Below are 12946 nucleotides of genomic sequence, written 5' to 3' on the forward strand. Positions count from 1 at the left end.
GACACTTCACATGGGCCTGGAGTGTTTTGGGCGGATGGAGGGGTAGTTTGGCGACACTACTTTGCCCGTGGGGAGGGGTAATTGGGGTGGGGCGGTGCCTGCGGTTCTTTGACAAGCCCAGACTCGGGAAGGTCCTCCGCGAAGAGTAGAAAGGCGCGGTGGTGTTGCGGCTTGTGTGGTGCTGGAATTCGATTGGGAGAGCAGGCCCATGGAATTCCATCCGGGCTTGGGTTTCCCGGGAGGATTGTCCGCGTTGGCTTTTTATTTATTATTCCCTCGTTCCCCGTCATCTTCCTAGTGTGCCTACCTTAGTTCTGGAACCCCATCTTTTATTCCCCGACTCAGCGTAGCCCTTGACATTGCTGCTTTCCATCGAGCATTGATCCTAGACCTTGCAAGGTAAGCTTTGGTAGAAACCGCAGCTCTCGAACCCCGCTCTCGTCGACTGACAACAGATCTAACCAGACAAGACCCGTAAATACCGCCCAACATGCCTCAGGTAAGCAGAATATCTCTTCCCTTTCCTCGACGGGCAAAAGTGGGAATCTCATGCCTTGCAGATCACAACGCTCCTCTTCGACTGCGACAACACGCTCGTCCTCTCGGAGGAGCTCGCCTTCGAGGCGTGCGCGGACCTCATCAACGAGATCTGCAGCAGCCGCAACATCGAGCAGCGCTTCACGGGGGAGTCGCTCATCGTCGAGTTCGTCGGCCAGAACTTCCGCGGCATGATGCTCGGCCTGCAGAAGCGCTACGGCTTCGAGATGACCGACGACGAGCTCGAGACGTACGTCCGCCGCGAGGAGGACGCCGTCATCGCCAAGCTCAAGGCCTCGCTGAAGCCATGCCCCGGCGTCGACGAGCAGCTGGAGCAGCTGCAGAAGGGAGGCAAGTACAAGCTCAGCGTCGTCTCGTCGTCGGCGAAGCGCAGGGTGTGGGCGTCCGTGGTCAAGGTCGGGCAGGACAAGTACTTTTCCGAGGAGGAGACCTTCAGCGCGGCGACGTCGCTGCCGAAGCCCACGAGCAAGCCCGACCCGGCCATCTACCTGTGGGCCATGGAGAAGCTGGGCAAGAAGCCCGAGGAGTGCGTCGCGATTGAGGACTCCAAGAGCGGCACGCTCAGCGGCACCCGCGCCGGCATCAAGGTCATTGGGTATGTCGGGCCGTACCCGCAGGAGAGGAAGGCCGAGATGGAAAAGGTGCTGCGGGATGCTGGGGCGGTGTTCATCATGCAGGAGTGGAGCGAGTTCCCTGATGTCCTGGCCAAGATTGAGAATGGGAGTGTTTGACTAGCCGGCGGTGAGAAGGCGTCTCTGTGAGAAGGCCGTTTCCTTTGTGATTGCTCCGGCGGCATTCTGGCCGGAGGGTCTCGTTGAGACACCTACACCTACATAGAGGTAGAATTTCGCTTTAGACGAATTCATCTCCTATCCATGAGGAAGCTGTTCACGCTTTGCAGAGTGGCCCTGTTAGCGTTGGCTTCAGGGTACGCGGTCATGATTGTTCCCAGCCTGACGCGGATCATGTCCTTGTTGAAGAAAGTCTTCGAGTCTGCCGCGCGGTAGTTGCCCTCCTGATCGAAACACCAGCAATAGACGGCCAGCGCCGCACTAATGGCCAGGTCCTTGCCCGTCTCGCACGCGAACACGACGCTGCCGTCCCGGTTCTCGCCAAAGAAGCGCGAGACAAAGGCGCAGACGTCGGGAAGTGCCTGGCGGAGGTTCCGGCTGGCGACCTTGTGCTTCCCGAGGCCGACCTGCATGTATCTCGGGGATTTCACCCACGTCTCGCGCTGTGTCACGTCTTGTGTGAGTGCGACCCTGCACACTGCCGCTGCGTCCTCAGGTGAATCAGAGTCATCCTCGTCCAGGGGGAGAGGGCACACGGAGATTTTGGGGGCGACCTCTTTCGGGGCCATGGTCCTGACGGTCTGCTTGCTTCTGGCGACGAGGTCCGTGACGAGAGCCGGCAGGTCCGCCTCGGGCGCCGAGAGGAGGGTTTCCACGTTGGACCAGAACACGTCCGCAGTGAGACCGAGGGCCCAGTTCTCCGTGTCGTCGCCGGCGCCCTGAATGTAGCCCGCCTCTGAGAGCTCCGTGCCGGCGACGCGGCGGGAGGAGGTGAGGCAGATGACGGGGTGGTGGTCGTCAAAGACCGTGGACGTTTCCGAGAGGGACGTTTCCTGGGTGATCCAGAAGGGGCGGAGGGGCTTGGAGACATGGGCTCTGGCGGCGGAGAGGTCGAGGGAGAGGGCTTTGAGGGATGTGAAGAAGGAGGGAAGGAGGGCTGCGATTTGGGAGTGTTCTGAGGCCGAGACGACGTTGGGAGGGGTGTGGAGGAGGGATGATTTAGGATGGTCCGGGAAGAGGGCCATGTTGAGGACGGTGCACCATACGGGGATGGTTTTGCTGAGAGCATCGGGCATTCCTGAGGATGTTAGTGAGAATAGAAGCACATGAGAATAGAATCTTACTTTTGCCGCGGCGGGTTGAGTCTACGATGATACAGCTGGCGTTGTTAGTTTTGGCGCTCACATATCGTATAAGTGCAACGCAGAGCCTCACCCGTCATGTTTTCCTATAATTTCAAGCAAGTGCAGATTCAACCTGCGGGTGCTGAACTTCCAAGCGTTGGTGTGGCCGTCGGTACTCTTGAAATAGGCGCTCGCCGCCTTCTCCTCGGGCCGAACGTACCAGCTCCCGCACCGTTCATTAGCGACGAGAGGGCGGTTATAGCACGTTGCGACCTCCTTCACGAACTCCGCATCTTGCTTGCAGGAGCGCAGGCGGTTCGCGATGGACAGGTTGGACCGCTTCAGGTCCGTGAGGATGTGCGAGAAGTTGTGGTTGGCGGTCGTCGGGAAGATGATGTCCGACAGGGCCGGTGACGTAGTCTGGGCCATGGCTTTGTGCAGGTTGCAGGGGTTTGTGATGGCTGTAGGTGAGGGATGTTGTGCGTGGCGAGGGGACCTTTGGTGTTGAAGCTTCACGGAAATTTCATGTGTGGCAGTGTCGTGAGGCAGATGCACTGTGTTAATGTGGGGTTTCTATGGCAAATACAGTACACTCAGCACTGTCGACGTAAAGTTTCCAGCGATTCCCAACGCAAGTCCATAGTGAATTGAAAAAAGACTGAACACGGAATCTCGTAAGTTCAATCAATTGGCTGATGAGGGATGATGGTCAGGGGTGAGAAACAAGTGCGATGTCGCCTTAGACATCCAAGAAGCCTCCTGGTCTGTGCAAAAATTCCGGTGTATTCAGCCGCAAGCTAGGGCATACTACTGACTGGCATGCATCAGATGTCTGTCGTTCAAGAAGATTCCGAACGATTGCGCCAGAGCTGACAGTCATGTTAGACGGTCGTAGACGGACATAATCGGGAATGCCGGGCAGTCGAAAAGCATATCATAAGGCTCAACCCGGCAGCACATATTGACAACGCGCAATCACGGTGGCTATGCCGCGGAAGCCAAGCAGCGGGACGACGTTCGCAGGCAGCCGGATTGTATGGAGATGTCTTTTATCGCAGCAGCGGGAGGGACGTTGGGCGGCAAGACTTACGCCATTGTATCCACCGCGACTCTATTTCTGCGCAGGGAACTCAGTGCGCACCCAATGACTGCTGTCGTTGGTGTCAACCGAGTGCCAATGTGCAAAAAGCTTGCCGCGATGGATGCACCCTGGGGTCCGTGAGTTTGTAGGCCTAGGTACGGAGTAAGCTGATGGAGAAGAACTGAAGTGAGATGCCCGGATCTCGCATCCATCCGTTTCGGGGGTTGTCTTTCTTTTCTTCTGGCCGCCTCTTCTCCCTCAGGTCCCTCGTACGAGACAACAGCGTTTGTGTCCAGGCAACGCGAGACTGGGTGTTTCCAGTTTGCGGGGGAGTGAGGTCGATGTCGTATCTGCCAGCCGGGCGCCAGCGGACGACGCCCGGTCCATTTGCTGACGCTGTCGCTGTTGGTCGACCGACGACTGGTTGAGGTGAGGTGACTGGCTCTGCCGCGGCCGTCCAAGGAAAAACGGAGGTTCCATTGTAGCCCCGCCGCTGCAGGTTGTCATCATTGACGATCTTCCCCCTTGCCTCGCCTCCGCGCATCACCCCAGAAACCAGAAAGGAAAGCCTCGACAGTGCGGCAAGGCACAGCAGGAAAATCAGGTAATCAAGGCTTGGAAACGGCGGCGACGGTTGCTACGGGCGAGAAACGGCGGCCGCGATAATGGTCGGCTTGTACCAAAGTACACCCTATCTTCTGTTTCGTTCATCAATCCTTTCAACCTACCCTCGAGCGTCTTACCGACGGTACCTGTTCTTCCCGCCGTAGGGCCAAAGGCAAAAAATAGGACGAAAGAGAAGGCGAACTGCCCCCCGTCCAAAGACTGAACTATCTGCTCGGGAGGCGTGGCTTGCAGGGGTCTGATGCTCAGCTGCTCGCGGCTCGAGGGCTGGGATTCGCTGCCTATGCAGCAGTGGCGCAGTGAAACCCAGCGCTTCAGTGGCTTGGTTCAACCGAAGTCGCAGCCTGTCCGCGTTGCCGTCTGCGCTGCGCTGCGCTCTGCTGCGTGGGCAGCGCCCCGATCCCGTGGCAGCCGTCCCATAATTCCGCGTGCTGGGCTGCATTTACGCAGCACTAGCGAAAGAGAGCCTCCCTGGAATCAACAAGAAAGACTCAACTCATGATGACGGGACGCTGCAACGTAAAACACGCTGGACACTCACTGGCCGGGAGGAGCTCCGTGGGCCCACCCCACTGCCGACGGCCACACTGCACCCAGTGCGCTCAGGTCCACTAACACTGCGAGAGGTAACGACTCGTTGCCCACTGAATCCACGTCTCGTCACTGCCGCAGTTCAACGCCCAGTCCAGCCGGGGCTGTTTCGTTTTGAACAAGAGAAAAAGGCGGACGCGTCCCCGACGACCACAGTCCCAGAAGTTGCTGCTGCGCCTGATTGACTTTTCTCTCTTCCACCGTGTCCCCATCCTTCTGAACCTTTCTCTCCCGTTCAACATCACCATCGTCGCCGACAGCATCGTCACCCTCTTTGGTCCCAGTATCACTCATTTGAGAGCGGCCACTGCATCATTAAAACGGTCCTCATCTCCCACCTGATTGGCCACCCCACCTGGTCCTGCAAACTTGGGTCGTCTCGCCAAACCCGTTGCCGAGCCGGATTGAGTTTGATCTTTATTTAGTATTAAAAAAACAGCAGGGGAGCTGAAGCCCGATAGCTGCTCACAACCTCCCCCAAACCACCACCTCCAGGCTTCCCCTTTCGAACGAATCGATCGCCAAACGCAGCTTGTTCAACACTGCGAGATCAACCGAACACCTATACCGAACCGACCGACCGAACGACGACAATGTTCGGAAACCTCGACTTCGACCCCGAGTACGTCCCCGGCGTCAAGCTGGGCCTGCACATCTTCCAGTTCATCCTGTCCTTCGTTATCTGGGGCTTGGAAATTGCCGTTTTCAGAGCCGACAATGCAAAGATCGTAGGCAACAATGGCTGGACTTTTGGAGTGGTCAGTAATCACCCTGATGGTACGACGGGCTACATCTCGAAGCGTGCATGCTGACAGTTTTGCGACACAGTGCTTCCTCTCTATTCCTGCGTGGATATACCTAATTATGGCGCCCCGTTGGCCGAGAACCCGAAAGCTTGCGAACCCCTACGCCATGGTCATCGTTGATGCCGTCTTCACCATCATCTGGCTGTCCGCTTTCGCCAGTCAGGCTGCCTACAACACCGCCAACCAGTGCGGTGATGCTTGCAACCTCAGCAAGGCCATTGTCGGTCTTGGCGTTTTCGTGACGTAAGTTTCTGCGACGCATGCTTGCCAGTCCTGTTGCTAACGGCAGTCCAAGCCTCTTGTTCGGCGTCAGCACCTTCGTCAGTCTCTACACCCTCAAGCACTACCAGTTCCACGGTAGTCTTCCGGGCTATGACAAGCAGAAGATCGCCGGCGACAACATCGACCCCGATAAGGCTGCTTTCTCTATGGCCCCTCACGACGAGGAGGCTTACGCCCCTGTCAACATGGACGACCACGCCGACGACCACCCCACCGCCGGCGCCGGTAGCAACTTTGGCAGCTACGGTGACCGCTACGGAAGCAACTCCGCCTACGGAGGTGTCAACTACGGCCCCGAGGACGACGACCCGAACCGCTACGGCTCTCTCCCCTCGCGCCAGAACGCCGCCATGTTTGACAGCGAGACCGAGTACCACTCCCAGCAACCGCACCCGCACCCTACCGCCTCGCCTGCAAATGACCCCTACTCCTCGTCTACTATCCAGCCCTACACTGCCGCGCCCGCCTATGATGACGACAGGCCCGCTCAGTTCCCTGCTGCTAACTATGACCGCACCTTGAGGTAAACGTCTCCCCAGTGGGGAACGAGTTGAGTTGAGACACAGCGGCAGGGCCATGGCCTGCCAAATTGTTCGGGGACCGAGTCCCGTGTTCACATAGACAGCTTGGGTTTTTCTTTTGGCTTCGGCTTAGGGGGTGTTGTTGGCGTCCCATTGTAACGGTATTCACACAGACGATACCAGGCATGAACTAGGTAGACATCAGTTTGATGGCATGACGATACATTTATAAATGGTCCTTTTCGTGTACCAAGTGAAGTGATTATTGCAGCTTTTGGTTTTGGTGAAAACGCCGTAACTCCAGGGAATATCTTCCAGGCTTCCCCGCCATGCTACAACCCCTTTAGACGCTTTTTTTTCGATTAAGCCTTTCCGTGAAATCTCCTCAGCCTGCGAGCGATATCCGCCGAGGTCTGCTGCATCGGGTTCAGCTTCCGGTCCCTCGCCATGGCCTCCGCATTGTCGCCGTGCTTCGCAATCAACCTCTCCAACCACTCCTTCTCCTGCTGGCTCATGTGCCTCGGCTTCTTCAGCTCTCCCCTCGACGCCTCCTTCTCCAGCAGACGAATGACCTCCGGACGGCTCTCGTCGTCGATGCCGCCCCACTCTTCAGTTTCCTCCTCCTCTTCCCCCTCGTCAGAGTCCGCCTCGATGTCGTTCAGCGGGTCGTTGAGCGGGTTCGCGCGGCTGGACTTGGAGTAGTGTATCCTGACGATCTTGCCGTTCTCGTCGCGCTCGACGCGCGCCTCGTCGACGACGGCCTGCTCCATCGGGGCGATGTCGAAGGGGCTCGGCGCGGGCTTGGCGGACTTGAGGCGCTCGACCTGGGAGAGCGTCTTCTCGACGCCGCCTGTCGGGTTACGCAGGCGGGCTGTGAGGCCTAGGCGGCGGTAGTTTTGCGTGAGGGTTTCCTTCTTGTTCCTGGAAGAAGCATGTTTCGTTAGCTGTGCATGCGCGGGCTAGGAGAAGATTGGGGGGGGACAAACCAGTTCTTTGCGATGATGTCGTTGCCGAGGGGGTTGAGGAGTTTCTTGGGCCTGTTGGGCTGCCTGGTCTTTTGGCCGGCGCGGCGCTTCTTCTTTTGGAGGTCTCGGCCCATTTTGCTGGAGGTTGTGCGGCAGGTGCGGTGTGGTGATGGGTTTACTTGGAGGCGATGGCTATTGGCATTGAGGTTTTGGCTTGGGAGTTGACCTTGAATTTTTTGAGATGCTTATCTTATCTGGTGGGCACTAGTCCTGCTGTGGACTAGCTTGTCATGGTACACCGAAGCTGACCGAGAATGGCTCGGTGAGCAGCTTGCACCCCCAGCGTACTCTTCTAAAACATGTTGAAAAGGCATGGACAAATCGTAGAGAACGATGTTTCTTTAAAAACTTGTATCGATACCGAGGCATAGCAGCACTTCATACAAGTTTGTTTCACTTTGCACATGAGGCTACCCTTCTATGGTGACGATTTCAGAACCGCATGTCATCGTCACACAACTTACACTACTCCATTACTGGGCTTCAGTTTAGAATTTTCCCTCTTTGGAGTTACGTATCTGATATGGAAGCGTATGAATCAAACGCATATAGGTCTAGCTTTGACATCAGATACGTAATTCCAGAGAGGGTAAGGTAAAAATGTTTGTATTGTTGACAGTCTATGAACAACGTCAAATGGCAGCTTGGATGGACCTCCTTGTATCCCACCACTTCCCGACCATGTCCGCGTAAAATTGCTGGTACGGCCCCGCGTCCTCCTCCATCGCGACCCTCCCCTCGTCAAAGTGCCACGGCTTGTCCTTGCCGATGAAGTGCAAAATCTTGTGCTCGTCGCGGTACCGCAGCGCCGCGGGGATGTAGAAGCGGTAGACCTTGTGCATCTCCATGTTGTACGTGAAGCTCAGCCGGTACCAGTTCCTCTCCTCCTCCGCGCCGACTCCATCTTCCACATCCTTTCCCGCCCCGCATTCGGACTTCTTCAGCAGCAGCGTCGACGGGTGGTTCCGCGTGCCATCACCAAAAAAGACGTTGAGCAGGCCCTGGTCGCCGCCGTCGAAGGAATCAACGTGCGTCGCGAAGGCCGTGAGCTCGGCAAATGTGGCCATGTCCGGGCGGAGGAGCATGACGCCGCTGTTGAAGCAGTCGGGGAACCCGATCTCCGGGGCGGCGGCGAAGGGGATGTCGAGCGGCAGGGAGAAGAGGTGGTCGAGGTTGGACATGACGAGGGTGTCGGCGTCGAGGTAGAGGACGCGGGTGAACTGCGTCAGGGACCAAAGCTGGACCTTGGTCATGGTGGCGTGCAGGTCGGGCCGGCCGATGAGGGAGAGGTTGTCCTTTGTGAGGGCCGTGACGGTGGTGACGGGGATGACGAGGTCGAAGACGGACTGGAGCTGGGAGATTGCTTTGGTGGACATTGTGGAGGGGGTTACGAGGACGCAGAGGGGGAGGGGGGTTGATGTTTTTCGGAGGGACTGGGCGAGGACGGCAGCGGCTTGTGGTGGTTAGTTTGGGGACGATGGGAGGGGAGTTGGGATAAGCGTACCGACGACGTAGCCATCGTTTGTTACCAGCTTTGGTGTGTTAGTTACTGGATGTCTGTGAGAGAGGGGTGTGATGCTTACCGTGCAGTACGCGGTGTCGTATGAAGGGATCTGGAGGCTTCCCATTATGCTGGACTAGGTGTTGATATTATCTACGCTCTGATAACAATAAGACTAAAACAGTGGTCTAAAGATGCTGTTCTCTACCAACCAATTTCTGGGTCTTTAGAAGCAAGCAGCTGGGGCAAGCTATATAGATAGCTTCGAGACGCAAACAAGCTCAAAGCATGTCCCTCTATCTCACCACTCAACGCCAGGGGTACCTCGAATACCCTACCGGCTCTAAGCCCAGTTCAGGATCATCAATCTAGGTGTGATGCTGCATCAACCCTGTCAGATATTTGGAACGGTGGGTGTAAGCCATGTGTGCCCGCTAGCTCATCTACAGGTCTGCCAGCAACACAAGTTACTGCATAGTATGCAGCCTCCAGACCATCTACCACATGTTATGGTGTACTTTCGAGCTATGTTCCTGGGATTAGAAGACTTGATTGCAAACGAGGCATTCCATGTCTCTGCCGTACGCCACTCAGCACGGGATGTCAAATAGTCACCCATGCCGCACGTCGGCCGCCAGCAAGGAACCAACCAGAGTTCTCTACGCCGTAGCTCTCGCCCAAGCGTGAGGAGATAAGTTTGAAACCTTGCTTCGGTCGTCCTCAGAGATCTACGCGCGCCCTGCTACCCAGGAGGCACGATGGTAGTTTTCAGATAGGGGGGCGTTGTCAAAAGGACCCCAGGGTTGGACATTGACAATTGTCGGCGTCGTGATTGGATGAGATCGCCGAGTCACAAAATCAAACAATAAACGATGCTCCTCGGGAAACGTTGTCGCCCCGTCCGGACTCTTCCTTGGTAGGGCCCTCCTTGTCTACTTTTAGATGTAGACGCGCGGGGTCGAATGTTAGAGACCAGACTGCAGATGAAGCTTTCTTGGGCCGGCCGTCGAAACTTTGGGGGTTCGGCACGGATGGTTCGGTGTCGAAACGATGCTGGCGGGGGTCGCGGTCAAATCTTTCAGCAGGTAGAGATGGGATGATTGCGCAGCCTCCACCTCGAGGCAACAGTAAGTCGGAACCCATACTTTGGGTTTCTGATGTCCAAGCTTCTTGTTGGATAGGGCATGGTGTCAGGCAGCCTTACGGCGCTTGTCAATGGATCAATTGCACAGCGGATGGCTGATTCACTATGCCATGCCCAGAAGATGTGAGTTTGACAAGAACGATGCCACGGGCAAGCCACCGTCGTCACTGGCAAAAATCCTTCCACGAGCTGTGAACGGTACCTTTGCAAGTGGCCATGGTCACAAGCGTATTCGTCAATGAAGGATGGCCCAGAGGCTAAGCCACACGAGTGAGATTTCCTCGCAGGCTGAGCAACTTTCTTTCGCATCTGCTGGCCCACTAGGCTCAATGAGGAGATAGGAAGTCAATTGAAGTTTGAGACGGGCGGATTTTGGGGTAATGTAACCCCTCAATCAGGGAGACGGGTTGCTTAACGGGAAGAGCGCACGAGCAGGAAACCGCCTGTCCGGTTTCTGGGTAATTCGACATCCATCTTGGTGGTTGTTGATCTCTTGGTCTAGATCCATGTTAACCATAGCGTCTTGGTCAAGCTAGCCAATTTGTATGGGAATACTGTTATCTAACCGCCATATCTAAACACCAGATGTTGTGACTGGGTTTTAGGGTGTTCTATCGAGGACCCGAGGTACTTCGGGCGGCAGACCTCCCCGAGACCGTTTGTGAGGTAGACTTTAGGTTGGCATGCAGCTTGCTCCGCGGGTGCCTATGCCGAGATTATGTGTGAGACTGGCGGCCGTTGACGATCACGTGAGGGCACTTACATGCTCCGAGTGCCAGGAATGGATTGGGTTTTCACCGATAACACCATCAAGGTGTCCTAGATAGTATCCTTGACCTTCGGGTGTTAGTCCTTTTATTTGTGGATAAAGGCATGTGCGAACCAGTGACTTGCTCACCCTAGTATTTGACATTTGGCTGAGAAAAGCACGTTCGTTCTCTCTACAAAATCCATACTTAGCCTGTGGACGTACCCTAACTGTCTTTCGATACTGCAGTCAGCTTCGGACAGCCAAGTCATAGTTGGGAGAAACTTGATAATCCCAGTCACGGAGAATTTCTCTGATCATCATTTAAATTTTATTGAACCGCAAAGCAGATGGTATATAAATCCCTATGCACATATCCACAAATCATCACTCATCATAAAACTCACTTACACCAGCTTCCACACACCGTCGTTGATCTCAATCTTGATATCACGGTTCTCGTCTATGCTCTTTCTGCCGGCGTGCAGAATGGCAGTGGTAGCAATGGTGTTCTTCAGGGTGGGCAGACCCTTGGCGTCCAGGTCCTTGGGCTTCAGCTGGCCAGAGTTGACTTGCCTGCAGCCGTCGACGAACTTCTCGAGGGAGATATATCCGTAGCCAGTCTGGCCGTTAAAGTTGCCGTCCTCGTCGGGGGCGTAGCGCATGTAGAAGGGGTTGTACCACATCAGCTGGCCGGCGGAATCCTCAGCGACGTCGTAGCCTCTCTTGGCCTGGTCGACACGGATCTCGCCATTCGCGGCGAGGTAGTGGAAGTACTGGTTTGAGTGGACACCGGCGCGCTGCGGTGCGGTCCAGCTGGCGGTGTAGACACCAGTAGCCTTCTTGCTGGGGTCGCCCTTCTTTTCCCAGTGAACGAGGACGGAGATGGTGTCCTCGGTGGCAGGGTCGCAGCCGAGATCGGTGGCAATACCCTTAGAGCCAGAGGCGGAGACCTTGACGGGAATGAAGCCTTGCTGGGTGACCATGGACTCGCAAATGTCGACGTGGTGGCTGTTGAGGTAGTAGGAGATGTCGGAATCAACTCCGGCCCAGGCCTTGAAAGTCTCGAGCTGAGACTTGGGCTGAGACATGTAAGAGTAGAAGTAGTTGAAGTCGCCGAGCTTCTGGGCCTTGAAGCGAGCGTCAGAGTAAGCAGGGTCGAAACGCTTGTGGTGCTCGATAAAGACGTAGACGCCCTTCTTCTCGGCGGCCTCAATGAGAGCCTGGTGGTGCTCGAGCTCCTTGACAGCGGGCTTGGTGAGCAGGACGTGGATGCCGCGCTCAATGGCGTAGAGGGCGATGGGGTAGTGAGTGGTATCGGGTGTGAAGATGGTGATGGCGTCACCGGGCTTCAGGGCGTCAATGGCGGTCTTGTAGGAGTCGGGGTCCTTCTTGTCGTTGGCAGGGAATGAGTCGAAGGAGGTATCGAGGCCGTTATAGACCTGGGTGATGTTCTTGTTGAGATGCTCCCCTGCATCTGGTTAATTACTGACGGCCGTGGACACTGTGGATTTGACGTACTGATGGCAGGGAACTTGGTTCCGTTAACGCCAACCATGCCCAGCTGGTTGACCTTGCCTCGCCTCCTCAGGTCGAAGAGAGTGAGACCGACGACACCAACCTTCTTGTCGGAGCCAGAGGCACCGCCGCCGACGAAGCCGGTGGTGTACTCGCCGGTACCGACCTGGAAAACGTCAGCTTTAGGTGCTTCGGATGGCCAGAAGCATAGCACGTACCATCAATACGTTGAGGGGCTCCATTTTGGTCGTTTGTCAGGTTTCAATGGCTATAAGCGTTGTATGAGGAGGGAAGGGAAGTTTGGGGATGGGGAAGACGAGATCCTAAAGCTGGAGAGCAAGCGTGGGCTACGGTCTATTTAAGGGAACTATTTCCTAGGCCAAGCACAGCGTGAGCTCGGGCGATCCACGAAGGAAAAAGTACGCGACAGACGTGACGATGGGCAGCGGCAAGCGGGCCAGGGATGTTTTGGATGAAGCTCGCCCCAAAGGCTCCAGTCTCCAGCCGTCCTCAAAGGTGGCTCCCGTCTGGTAAGGACGAGGTAGGTAGCTCCTCCATGTCAAGGACCCGGAAAAATTGAGGGGCAGGAGGGGAAAAGACAATTGGAGGGATTTATCTGCCCCGCACGCCGC

General features: G+C 56.2%; 5 protein-coding genes across 5 annotated transcripts; 1 reads left to right on the top strand and 4 right to left on the bottom strand.

Moving 5' to 3' along the window:
- Window positions 1-1420: 1420 nt before the first annotated feature.
- CGCA056_v004739 (Uncharacterized protein) lies at window positions 1421-2902 on the bottom strand (the record flags this gene model as incomplete). The annotated part of the gene is made up of 3 exons (XM_037319994.1): window positions 1421-2427; window positions 2474-2508; window positions 2565-2902. 3 exons carry the CDS (start codon window positions 2900-2902, stop codon window positions 1421-1423), a joined length of 1380 nt encoding a protein of 459 aa, XP_037180619.1.
- A 2460-nt stretch (window positions 2903-5362) lies between these two features.
- Window positions 5363-6384, top strand: CGCA056_v004740 (uncharacterized protein; the record flags this gene model as incomplete). Its single annotated transcript, XM_037319995.1, has 3 exons — window positions 5363-5527; window positions 5598-5818; window positions 5871-6384. The coding sequence occupies 3 exons, from the start codon at window positions 5363-5365 to the stop codon at window positions 6382-6384; spliced, it is 900 nt and encodes a 299-aa protein (XP_037181381.1).
- Window positions 6385-6740: 356 nt separating this feature from the next.
- Window positions 6741-7477, bottom strand: NOP16 (Nucleolar protein 16; the record flags this gene model as incomplete). Its single annotated transcript, XM_037319996.1, has 2 exons — window positions 6741-7299; window positions 7365-7477. 2 exons carry the CDS (start codon window positions 7475-7477, stop codon window positions 6741-6743), a joined length of 672 nt encoding a protein of 223 aa, XP_037181382.1.
- A 558-nt stretch (window positions 7478-8035) lies between these two features.
- Window positions 8036-9031, bottom strand: GYG1 (Glycogenin-1; the record flags this gene model as incomplete). Its single annotated transcript, XM_037319997.1, has 3 exons — window positions 8036-8856; window positions 8908-8935; window positions 8987-9031. 3 exons carry the CDS (start codon window positions 9029-9031, stop codon window positions 8036-8038), a joined length of 894 nt encoding a protein of 297 aa, XP_037181383.1.
- Window positions 9032-11203: 2172 nt separating this feature from the next.
- Window positions 11204-12556, bottom strand: CGCA056_v004743 (scyllo-inositol 2-dehydrogenase; the record flags this gene model as incomplete). The annotated part of the gene is made up of 3 exons (XM_037319998.1): window positions 11204-12267; window positions 12318-12480; window positions 12533-12556. The coding sequence occupies 3 exons, from the start codon at window positions 12554-12556 to the stop codon at window positions 11204-11206; spliced, it is 1251 nt and encodes a 416-aa protein (XP_037181384.1).
- Window positions 12557-12946: the final 390 nt, after the last annotated feature.

The sequence above is a fragment of the Colletotrichum aenigma genome (assembly GCF_013390185.1).
Source record: "Colletotrichum aenigma strain Cg56 chromosome Unknown KSG_Cg56_contig03, whole genome shotgun sequence".
In the NCBI taxonomy this organism is placed as follows: Eukaryota; Fungi; Ascomycota; class Sordariomycetes; order Glomerellales; family Glomerellaceae; genus Colletotrichum; species Colletotrichum aenigma.